This window comes from Cariama cristata, unplaced genomic scaffold (genome assembly GCF_000690535.1).
Source record: "Cariama cristata isolate BGI_N322 unplaced genomic scaffold, ASM69053v1 scaffold7411, whole genome shotgun sequence".
NCBI lineage: Eukaryota > Metazoa > Chordata > Aves > Cariamiformes > Cariamidae > Cariama > Cariama cristata.
This window is the reverse complement of record NW_009597450.1, coordinates 7,110-19,282: the sequence shown is the minus strand read 5'-3', so window position 1 is coordinate 19,282 and position 12,173 is coordinate 7,110. Positions and strand designations below refer to the sequence as shown.

At 35.4% G+C, this 12,173-nt stretch overlaps 1 protein-coding gene across 1 annotated transcript; it reads right to left on the bottom strand.

The window, feature by feature from the left end:
• Positions 1-2,115: 2,115 nt before the first annotated feature.
• SYCP3 (synaptonemal complex protein 3) lies at positions 2,116-10,705 on the bottom strand. The gene is made up of 8 exons (XM_009708886.1): positions 10,559-10,705; positions 9,313-9,388; positions 8,120-8,154; positions 5,648-5,765; positions 4,509-4,608; positions 3,583-3,681; positions 2,457-2,561; positions 2,116-2,316 (listed from the first exon to the last, which is right to left on the bottom strand). The coding sequence occupies exons 1-8, from the start codon at positions 10,686-10,688 to the stop codon at positions 2,263-2,265; spliced, it is 717 nt and encodes a 238-aa protein (XP_009707188.1). The 5' UTR covers positions 10,689-10,705; the 3' UTR covers positions 2,116-2,262.
• Between the last annotated feature and the right edge of the window lie 1,468 nt (positions 10,706-12,173).

Here is a 12,173-nt window from a genome sequence, read left to right as displayed (position 1 = left end):
AAGCTGAATAAACATAGATTATTATCTGTACAAGCAAATCATGACTTGTACACAAGCCCTGTAAGCTTAAGCTCCTTTAAAGAGGTACTATTTGAATATGATTTTTGTAAAAAGCTGTTGAATATAAGTGTCTGTTACCACTTTCAGTTGCCAATACGTAGCTGAGCTGTGAGTTCATAAAGTCCTTCCTGAATTGTACAATAAAGAATGCTATGGTTTGTTTTAAAAATATTACTACTGCAGCTTCCTAGCTGCACATTAATTCAAAAAGACTTCCTAAGGTGTTCAAGGAACTTTAAAAGTGGTGTATTGTCTGCTAAATTTGAGGGCAATAAAATGTCATCTACCATATTCCTGCCTAAGAAGGATATACTGATAGACTTGAGGTATAACTGTCACAGTTACTGCCAAAGGCCCAGCACTCTCAGTGACTATATCAATTCCCAATGAATCTTACTACTGCCCTTTGAGGCTGGGAAGGACACAACCTCTACATATGATCCTAGCCTAAATTCAGGCCATGGGCAAATAGAAAAGATGATAAAGACCAATTCGGTTTGTCTGAACACTGTATACAAATTAGGCACCTGATGAAAAGACATAGGCAACTTCTTTTAGTGTGAGAATGCCTGGTTCCCCAGAATACTCAAAAATGTATCATGCAGTAGTAAATATAAGTAGTTTTAATAGTATGATTGAGGTATGTGCATGATAGGAAACTAATGCAGAAATCGGTCAGAAAACCAGAAACACGAGGCAATACTGACAAATAAAACCAGAAACAAGAGGCAACACTAACAAGTAACCTAGTATTGAATTTAAGAAGCCAAAACTGTTAACTGTATTTCATAGCATCATCTAATCATCTGTAGAGGGCTGAGACTCAGCAGCAGAGTTACAAATTAGCATAGTTATCTGTTACCCACCAGAGGCCCATATTGCCTCATACATCATTCTAGCAATATAACTTCTGCTTGCTCCTTCCCTGAGTCCTAGTAGATGCAGAACAAAAAGAGCTCCATACTGGTTGCTTGTTCAATTTCATTAGCAACCTAACAGCTGAAGTGTCTGTAAGTTAGCCATTGCCAGTCTGGCTGCTAGAACTGGAGAACCATCATCAAATGACTTGATTCTGAACTAAAAATGCTAGTAAGCTGAGGAGAAGAATCTGTATGGACTGGTTTTGACATATGTTGTTATGAAAACATCACATTTGTGCATGTGAGTGTGTGGGGATGGTTTTTGTTTTATCAACTACTGATATTTATTAAATCTAAGCATTAAATATGGTTGGAGCTACCTAATTTGTAAAAGTGGATATTCAGGTGTAATGTTTTTCTGTAAAAACAAACTGCATGCAAGCTAAGCTAATTGTTTAATTTATACTGATTTACTCTAATGAGATACATGAAAGATAAATGCTTTATCCTTAAAACTTAGGCCTCCCTAAATTGCTAGTCATTTGGAATTGCAAAAAGTAATATTCCCTATCAAAGTCTTGTAATAACTTGCACTAAATAAATAAGCTAGATTATTTCTAGCAGTGGTTCTACCAGAACTATATACCCCAAAATACATAATGTTTAATTATGCTTACTTGGGCAGATGTCACATAAAGCTGCGATACTCAGCTCATCATTCAACTAAAGAAACCTGCTTTTTGGACAAATGACAGGAGTTCATAGATCTCTTACTAGTACAAAGATATTACAATGCCTAGCCTAACAAAAGAGTTAACAAAAATTACTTTCATTTGCCGTAATACACATCACTATACAATCTTACATGAGCTATGTTGTACTCTGTGAACTTTTGTAACTGCTGATATGGCAGTAGACTAAATGTTGAAACTATGAAAATCTTAAAGTATGCAGCTTGTGAAAAATGCTTCTATTTGCACAATGTACCTAAAGGCCTAAAGTTATTACGTAAAATCTGGGTAATGTATTTTTCATTAATTGTGCCCATTGTTACAATTTGGCATTATGAAAGGTGGAACAATTTAAGCAGTCCACTGCTAGTGAAAGTGAGTAGTAAGTAGTTAAAGATTAACTGGACAGACAGGTTTGGGTTCCATACCACCTCCACGCAATAAATTTACTAATATATGTTCTCACAACATGATCAGACACAAGATTAGAACAATCCATGAAAGCATTTAATAGGAACTTCAAAACACTTAAATCTTAACATACTTCTCCATGGCTAATGCCTATACTTGTATCATGTTACTTAGGTACAAGTTGTTTCTCCATTGAGCCATCAGAATAACATGGACTGAAGAGACTTGCGAACAGTTGCCATCTCCTGCTGTTGCTGTCACAAGAAAAGGAGATAATACTGAACAAATGCCGTATCAATATGATTCCTTTGAGCTAATTAAATGAATGTCAAATTACTTTATAGAATGTTCTATTTTTGCATTTAACTAATTTCTTCATAGATCTGATACTTACAGTGTCCATCATAATCTTCTTCTGCAACATACTCATTTCTTTGCGAAGTTCACTTTGTGCACCAGCTAGAAGATTTTCGTTGCTCTTCTCCAGCTCTTCCATGCTCTGAAGTTAAGGATAATCTTAATTCAGAACTGTTCAATGTCAAAGGGTTAATTTAAAACAAACCAACCAACCATTATTCAGACTAAGGTTAATTGTTAGAGGAGCAGTGGTGACTGATAAATGGTGAGGTTTGTCATGAACTTGACAGAAAAATCATACAGGACTTTGTACTTCAGTCTACATTCCTGTTTAAAGAGTATGGACCCTGTGAAGGAAACAGTCCCCTTCACTCAGCATCTGTGAGGTCTCAGCTAGTTAGCCTGCATTTCAGTAGAGAGAAGAGTTTTACAAGAAAGGATTAAACAGACATCTGTCAGGAACGATAGGGGTTTAATATTATGACAACTTTGGAGGCTTGAAGTAAGGACTATAAAACCCATTAAATTTCCTCCTCTTTGCACACTTCTCCCCAAATAAGCGAAGGTAAGTTAGGACTCCGTTAAGGGAACTACAATTGATTTTCTTTAAGGGTCACTTTTCTTACATGAAGCAGCAATAGCTAGAAAGGTTGATGACAGAAAAAAATTGGTATCTAATTCTCATTATGGGGGATGCACCTACCAGCAGTAATAAAAGCAGTAAATTACAGCCTAAGATGTATTTTTAATAGATTGTCAAGCTTCACTTTTTTAAATATAAATGAAAACTCTAAGGGAATAATTAAGACAAAATCCTGATGATTTAACTGACCTATATAACCTTTAAACCAGTACAAAACTGTGTTCTATTTAGAAAGTAAGCTGAGAGTTATGGTTAAATATTTGAAGCAGGCGAGCCAATCAGATCCCTGTGAGAACACACTGAACTAAATCATTCATTAAACAGATGTAATGTGTATGCATGTATAGACAGAATAAGCCATGTTCTTCACAAATAAGGGAAAGATACTAACATGAATATTCATGCAAGGCTGTTATTTTCCTTAAATGAACCTTAAATCTGTATTTCCTAAAGGTTGAATTAATACAACTTTCTTAAATGATACGATAAGGATCAGCTGCCTTCTAAGAATTTACTGTACCTTTAAGAATTGCTCATAGAGTTGCTTAATGGTTTTCAGTCTCTGACTTTGAACTATTCTTGCCTGTTGAAAAACTTTTTGTTGCTGACGAAACATATTCTGAAGCAGAAGCAAAAGAAAAAAATAATCACATTAGTTAACCAAAACACTTGGACAGCAACACTAATGTCATTTATCAGAATCAGAAATTCTGCCTTCACTAGAAATCTGGGTCATTTAATGTAGACCTCTTCTGCCTGGAGAGTTATCCTTGTTCTTATTAATGAAGAGAGATTGAAGACTGGGTTAAGCCCCGAGTCACCTCCTGAGGTCCCTTCCAACCTGAATTATCCCTATGAGATCCTGTGAGGATTGCTATCCAACACAGTTGTCAAGGGTATTCCAGGGAAATCTGCTGCCTAGGGAAAATCAAAACTTGCAAATGTGTTGGGAGTACAAATACAGTGACATGATGTGATTACATTCCATTCTATAGCTCCTATCCCCATTCAATGATCAAATTATCATACATTTATTATATACAGGCATATTTTTAAGCAATGCATGCTAAAAGACAGCTACTTTCCTTTACTCCTTTCTTTCCTGAACCCAAAGACTATGGATGCACAGAAACAGCACACATCTTTCTTCTCCATAAATGGTCTTGGCTTTTCCCAAGCCATATGCTGGCCTAGAGCATCACTTACTGCCATTTATAAACTTGTAGTAAAGTTCATAAATGCACCCCTCAACTTTAAAATATATAGCAAAACTTAAACATTTACAGTTTGAGAACCGCCAAACTTGAATGAATTTTTTTAATTGAGGCAAACAATCATATGTTTGTTTAAACTACGTAAAGTGTTTTTACATTTCTTGAGTGTCTAAACAACAGAATTCCCTCCATGTGAAAATACCATGAAACTCATGCCACGCTGGAAACCCACCACTAGTTTTTCTTCCTGCTCCTCTGCTTTCTGCACGTCTACATCCCATTGCTGAAATAAAGTCAGGAACTGCTGGGAAAACTCTTGATTGAGCTTCTGCCTATAAACAGACAGTAGCCCTAAGTATGACAAAAGCTACAAAGAATTACAAGGAAAGCTAAGGTTCAAATACATGTGGAGTAGAATAAAAGGAGCTGGCATAGGTAAAGAAACAGGCCGTTTTGACATCTGGTCCTAACTGAATACTGTATGTTTTGAAAAACTGAACACACATACATACACAGACACACACACACTTTGTGAGTGAAGGTGGATTATGTATATATAAGGAGACAGCACTCATATTCAAAACTCAAGTTAAAAAGAAAATTACAACTTTTCTTCCTAACAGTGTCAGGTTTCCTAAGATGTAGTATGATTTTCTAACCCAACTACAGATCTTGGCTTTAACACAAGGGATTTATAATGAAAAACTGATTAGCTCATTCATTAGTTCATTGTGCTCTAGTTTCTCTATGTAAACTTAAATTTTGTCAATGCAAGTTTCTCATATATATGTATATAAAATACCAAGACAGGTACAAGTATTGCTGACTTGCAGTTTTTAGTTGTCTCATTTTTCAGTTTGCTCTAACTGTAGTATCAGATGTAGTAATTAAATGCCTTAAGAGGCAAGAGGAATGTTATGTAGGGTGAAAATTATTTACAATGTGAAAATTAAAATTATTTTCTTTCTTAACCAGAATGGTATAAAAGTTTTACTGAACATTTTTTAGTTTTCAAGTAGAAACAGAAAATTCCAACTGAAGTGGAAAAACATTGGTTTAAAGGACAAAAATAACATCAAAGGTAATTTTCCATAAAGATAAAAGTAGAATCAGCTCTTTAAGGTACCTTGCTCTCAAAATCCCAAATCTTAAGCTTCTCCATTCAAAAGAGAAAGCACTATGCTAAACTATTACTGTCAGTTTAACCAAATGGACACAACTGGAGGTAGCAGAAACACAGGACCTGAGCAGATACTTAACTAGCAGATGCACTACACCCTATTTAAGTGCAAGAAGATGGACCAACTATCCATGCTGTGACACAAAAGGGAATTTGATTTCACAGATTTGAAAAACAAGGGTAAATGTTACCTTTGCTCCTGCTGTGTTTTCCAAACATGTTCAATCTTCTGGTTACTGGTTTTGAGTGAGGCTTTTGTATACATTTCTAATCTTTTCCTCTTAGCTAAGAGAGCCTTGTTAATGTCAGCTAAAAATCAAGGAATATTTAGAAATTAAGCAAACCGAGATATACTGTGCCTTTTATTAAAAATGCTGATGAGTTACACACAGAAAGAAGCTAATGTGATCTGGGCTCCTGGCTGCTGTGTTTAGAGTGTCCCTCAACCTGCTGTTGGCAGTGGTGTGAGTGCTGCTTCCCTAAGCCCCCCATACACTCTAACCAACACCTGGCCTCTGGAATTGCAACTCCTTGTTGCCCAGCCTCACCCACTACTCTTAACATCTGCTTCAAGTCCCACCTCTCTCAGGGGCCAGACCAAATAGGACCTACCATGATGTGACTCAGCTTTAGCTTCCTTCATTCTGGGCAGGAGAGTAGTGGGTACAGTGTCAGACTGGCTCTGAGCAGGCACACAGAGTGAACTGAAACTATGCAGCAGTTTGAACTCAGGGGAGCTGCAGTGCTGCCATTGTGTACGTTTAAATTGGTTCCTTACACACTGTCATCATGTGTTCCCCTACTGATTGTTATGGTCCAACATGCACTTGTAACATACCATCCATACAATAAGCACACATACGTGCTTGAAAAACTAGAAGCACTATACAATCACTTCACATTAACTATCTTCAAACATTGTGTTTGGACGTCTCACAGTCTCCGAGTCTGAATTCTCCATTCAAAGCTAGAGATACCTTACACAAACCTAACGGCGTACAGACATCCTGCTCTTTTCTCTAGTGTCTAATGATGTTTTAGTCACACCATCAAAATTCTCATTAGTTTAGCTGCATGACTGCAAGTGCCAGCTCAGAGTTGCCAGACCTTCAAGGAATTTAGTTATGCTGACACTTTTTTTTCCTAGAAAAACCACACATGTCTCAGAGTAATATTCAAATTACTTAGATTTTAGAAATAAATTAAAGGTAGTATGTGATTACTGTCACTGTGAACATATTGAATGAATGAATGACAAACTTTTTTATAGTTCAGAGAGACTTAGTACTTTAAAAAAAGTATTCAAGTTAATATAAGTTAGTATGTTTGTTTTACTTTAATTTACATTTGGAGGTCTAACAAGTCAGATCTTAAGGTTAATACAGCAATTTCTTTTCCTTCTCACTGTAGATTTCAGGAAACATCTGTCAAACCTCTAATTTGCTGAGGCATCTGCCCCTGCTAATGCCAAACTTACTTTTTGAGCAGACAGCATCCTCTCTCTGATCCATTACTTTTCCTTCCTTCCATCCTATTTTTGAGTCTTCAATAACAAGCAATCCTAGCTTTTCAACATTGAAATCCTCCTCCTATCTAGACTGCTAGATCTATAATAGCATTCTCATATGTACCTTCACAGCAAAAAGTCTTAATTCATGGATTAAAGAATTCCTTCAACTCCTCTTTGACCTCAAGATGTACATGCAAGTAATGACTGTGTACAGTATTTTCTTATACATACAATGAAAGTACTAATCAGCTGAGTATGTAATACCAGCATTAAGAAGGTTTCCCTTCCTTTTTCATGGCTTTTTGATGCTTTGTTCCACTGTGATGTGTATTGTACATTCTTTAGAAGTGAAATGTTTTGTGTTTTTTTTTTTCTCTAACCTGTCAGCTATCTAGAATTCAGCTGGAAATTTAACAGTAAGTAAAGCCATCTGAAGATCTGATTATGACTCAATTAAATCCAACCAGGTGACATGCATAAATCTCTCACCACTAGATGACTGGCATTACTTACCCTCATTCTTTAGCTCTTCTAGAAACTTGTACTCTTCTTCCTGACTGCTGAAATTCTCTTTCCTACTGATTCCCTGTTCTCTAGATTTCTGAAGGTGTGGAGTACAAACTACTCTCTAGCTCATTTTGTCTCACAACTACAATCTGCTTACAAAATTCCTTGTATAGAATTAGTACTATTTGTTCTATTTAGCGGCTTATATTAATATTTACATGCCCCTAATTTCTCACTCAAGTCTTGCAATCCCCAGTATCTTCTATGTCGTAACAAAAAATTGAGTAAGAACAACAGCTAACTCATATTGTCCCTTTTCTCTACAATATGATCACTACCTCTTAAACTTCATCTTGAAATTGAGAATCAAAAGCACTTATGCATCTTTCCCTTTTTCTTTTGTAATTACCTACACTAGTACTTACATCTCACTTTATACGCCGGTATTCTGTTCTTTCCCTTTGGTCTACTAAGATAAAACTTTTTTTTCTGAAAACTAGCTTTTTTCAGAAATGCTAAGAAATGCTACAAAGACTGGTCATTTTATGTAAATCCTGAAAGTTATTTTATCATAAAGGAATTACTGCCAATTCTGCAACTTAAACATGAATAGTTTTTTAATTTATTAGAATGTAAACATACTTACCTCCAAATCTTTCCAGCATATTCTGTACTTCACCTCTACAAAATAATGTTTAAAATTTTTATTTGCCCATTTTCTAACTTTAGAATAAGACCTGTTGTACATGCTTAAAACTAATTTTATTCACATGCCTATTACTTGTAAGCAGTGGCAGAGCTGCTACTGTTCTACAAGGTAAAAAAGAAACTCCTTTTCTCCTATGAGAGGTCTCTTTTTTACACTAATTTGCTTTTTTAAAAAAGAAATTACTAGAATCTGTTCACTCACTCCCCAGTAAAAAGGCAGTATTAGCCATTTAAAAGTCTTGAGTGAGGGAGGATGGTAAATAAAATTGATCATTCCCTATACAAAAAGAAAACACAAAAGGTATTTGGAACATCAAATGAAAACAAGTCCATCACAGTTAGCATGACTGGCACAGTAAGAAAAATCCAAGACAAATAATATCAGGGTTGCTTTTACAGCACCTTTAAGATGATAACACCAGGGTGTAAAGCAGTGGTACAATAGCTGACAAGTTCAAAAAGGGACATGGTGGGTAAAGAAAATGTTTCTCTTGTTTTTATATCATCTTCTCCACAGGGTATCACTTTCTTTTTTGAAGAGTAAAAAAAAGTATCTTCAACTCAACCACTATAATCTTGCTAAAAACTATTTAATCATACACTTTTTTATTACATTTACACTGCCCATAAATATTGAATTTCATAAGATTTATCTGTAAAAAGAATTGATTTTTCATGCAATAGTTGGATCATTTAAAGTAGTGTTAGTATCTTCAAGCAATTAAGATCAGAGGGGAAAAAAAAGAGAAATTATCAACAATTTAGGATAAAACTTAAATCATCTTTTGAAAGAAACAAGAATTTTAAGAACTGACACAAACACATCAATTTTTATGCACGTTCAGAAGTATCTACAAAGAAACTGCAGAATTACTCATTTTAAAACGTTACATTTTCTTTTTTTACCTAAAAGTACTGTATTATCTGTCACCTGATTTTTGAATGAAATACTAAAAAACCCCAAGCAAAACAAGCATAGGTGAATAACTGAAAACAGTATATATTTAAAACTTGCTTATTTTGGAAAAAAACAAACAAACAAACAAACAAAAAAAAACCAAAAACAAAAAACCCAAAAAACCCAAAACAAAACAACAAAAAAAACTCGAAACAAAAAAATCCTAACCTTACCCCACATCATCTGGAACCACATGAGTAGTCACCAAAGGTCTTTTCTTTCCATGCTTGTCCATTACTGGTGTTTCACCTTAATACAAATTTCAAAAATATTTACAAAAATACCTTATATTTTGTGGGGGTCATTTGAGTTATTAAAACTGTAATTACTTTTATGTATTGCCACTTCTCTGAACATGTCTCATGGGTCTCAGTTCCCATCCATAACACATGCAGCTCCTAAAACTTTGTATCTGGAGCTGACAGATGGTGGTGAAATATTCTGCAAGGCTGGATTTGAGCTGGCACTGCCTTGAGTTCCTCCAGACTGGTCTCAATCAGTTTTAGTTTCTCTGTCCACCACTACACAATTACTCTCAACTCAATATAACAATCATCAGAAACATAAAAATAATCTAAAAATTGAAAAAGCCCAAACTGTAAGAATTTCATTCTACTGTAAAGTACTGAAATTGTGTCCTCCGACCTTTAAAAAAGCAAAATCACAAATAGCTATCTATATTCTTTCCAAAAACTAAAAATCTTTGGCTGTCAGATTTCTATTAAGGGGGGGGTGGGTTGGGTAATTTAGTCTGAACAAATGAAGAAAGGGAGAAATTAACAGAAACAAACTCAGAGATAACTGCCAAAAGACAGAAATCCAGAAATGGAGTTACATCAAGTGTTACAAAAAACTATCATGTGATGAATGAGAACTGCATTTTAAAGCAAAGTCCATTTTTTTCTGACACTCCCTCAAAATTAAACAAGAATCCCTCGGTTGACTTCCTTTCTCTTTTCCTTAGCATTCTCTGCTTCTTCCTCTTTCTTTTCTTCAGTTCAGATTCTTCCTGAACTACTGTTAACCCTGCCACCATGAAGACTCCAACTACCTTACTCTACTCAGCACTCCCTACAACCAAGCAGAGCTCTTCTGTTCTATCCTGATCTCACAATGTTATATGCAGCCAGGTGATAGAAGGATATGGCATTAAAATAAGGTAACAAAATCCTGCTCTATTAAAGACTCCATCTATAATTTTAAGATATAATAGTGCACTATACAGAGCTATTCTATTGAGTTCTCTTCTCTTACCAATCAAAATTATACAATAGGAGGCTAGCAGTCACAAACATTATGAACCATGCTTACTCAGACACTTGCTAACATGGAAGTATCTTCATTTCTATTCATAGTCAGAAATACTATAAACTTAACATTTAAAAAAAAAAAAAACCACTAAAAAAATCATATAAGCACCTTCTCTAATATCTTCCTCTGATCCACTCAGCTGTTTTCTTTCTTCTTGGAAGTCATAGGCAGGTATGGCTTGATCTTCCTGTGCTGGTTTACCCGCTTTTCCTCCATGCTTTCTTCCCGATGGTGCCATAATGAAATTTTCTTCCTACTGAAATTGTATGTTGTATTTGTTACGTAACTTTCTCCACAATACTTTGAAGATAAATATGTTTTCATGCTTACATTGACCTGTTATGGACACCCCTGTAACAGTCTCCACCTGTAAGGATATTCAAGCAGTTGAAGTGTTTTAGTTCTGAGGTCGTCCACAGGATTACCCATCAGTGTTTTTAAGAACAGGGTAAAAAAAAAAAGAGGGCTAGTAGGAACACACTCGGTTCTGTTGAAAAACAAGGAAGTAAATTATGCACTTTCTTAAGGTGCCTGCCTGCTTGGCTTCCATGTTTATTGTGCATTTTGTCATATCCAGTACTGCATTCCCAAAGAGCTACGCCAATATTCCAGTTTACAAAATACAGAACTGATAAACCATAAAGAACAATCTGATTCTACATGCCATTCCACACAAGAGACAAATATACACACACACACCATTTTTAAAAATCCTGGGCAACTTCCACTTTCTGAATTATCTTTATAGCTATTTGCCTCTGCATTCTGTAATGTAACTAATGCAGTTTCTGTATTTCTAAATGTTTTAGAAATACACTGCCCTCTGAAAAAGCAGTATTAATTTCTTTAGTAATACTAATTTTTATATATTCTGTGTATTTTTATAAAAATTCAAGGAGTGAAATATCTATTTAGAAGGAAAAAAGCATAGTTGTAATCATTAAATGCATGAAAGACAAAATAAAATCATTTTTTCCTTAGCACTTTATCAACAACAGAAATGATACACAACAGGAAATGGCAAGCTACTGAATCCTTGCTGAAATATGTCTTCTCTTGTTATCTTTGATAGTAAGAAGTATGAAGCATATCAAGTTAAGTGTCACATGACATATACTTTTTAAAACCTTCAAAAAAATAACAGGATTACTTGGAAGACGGAAAGAATACAGAAAAAAAAAAATCCTTTGAAAAACTGTCTTCCTTGAAAAACAAAACCCAAACCTCTTTAATTACTAATTGGAAAATCAAAAGCTCTTGCATTAAAATTATCCTCAAATGAGAGAAAATTTTCAAGACTCATTCTGCTTTTCAACTACTGCGGCTGTTGAAAAATTGTGATGTAAGGAGGAAAGTACTAGTGGGGCACCTGACTGTGCGAGTGTCTGATTGTGCCGCCGTCACCGTTTAAGGCTGGGCCAGCACTTAAAGCAGACGGCAGAGGCTCTCTATTAACCCCTTCTTTCCCAGAAGGGGAAGGAAAAGAGAAAAGGGAGAGAGACTTATGGATTGGAAAATTAAAACTACTTTAATAAAACAATATCAATGAAAAAGAGTAAAATATTACTAATACTACTAATAGTAGAAATAAAAGAAAGAGTATACAAAACCAATATTGAGCTTCCCAATGATGAGCAGGGAATTGCAGGCCACAGCAGCTTGCAGCACTGCTGTGGCAGGGGGGGCACCCAGATGTCCTGGATGGGGCTCCACAGCCGCCCCG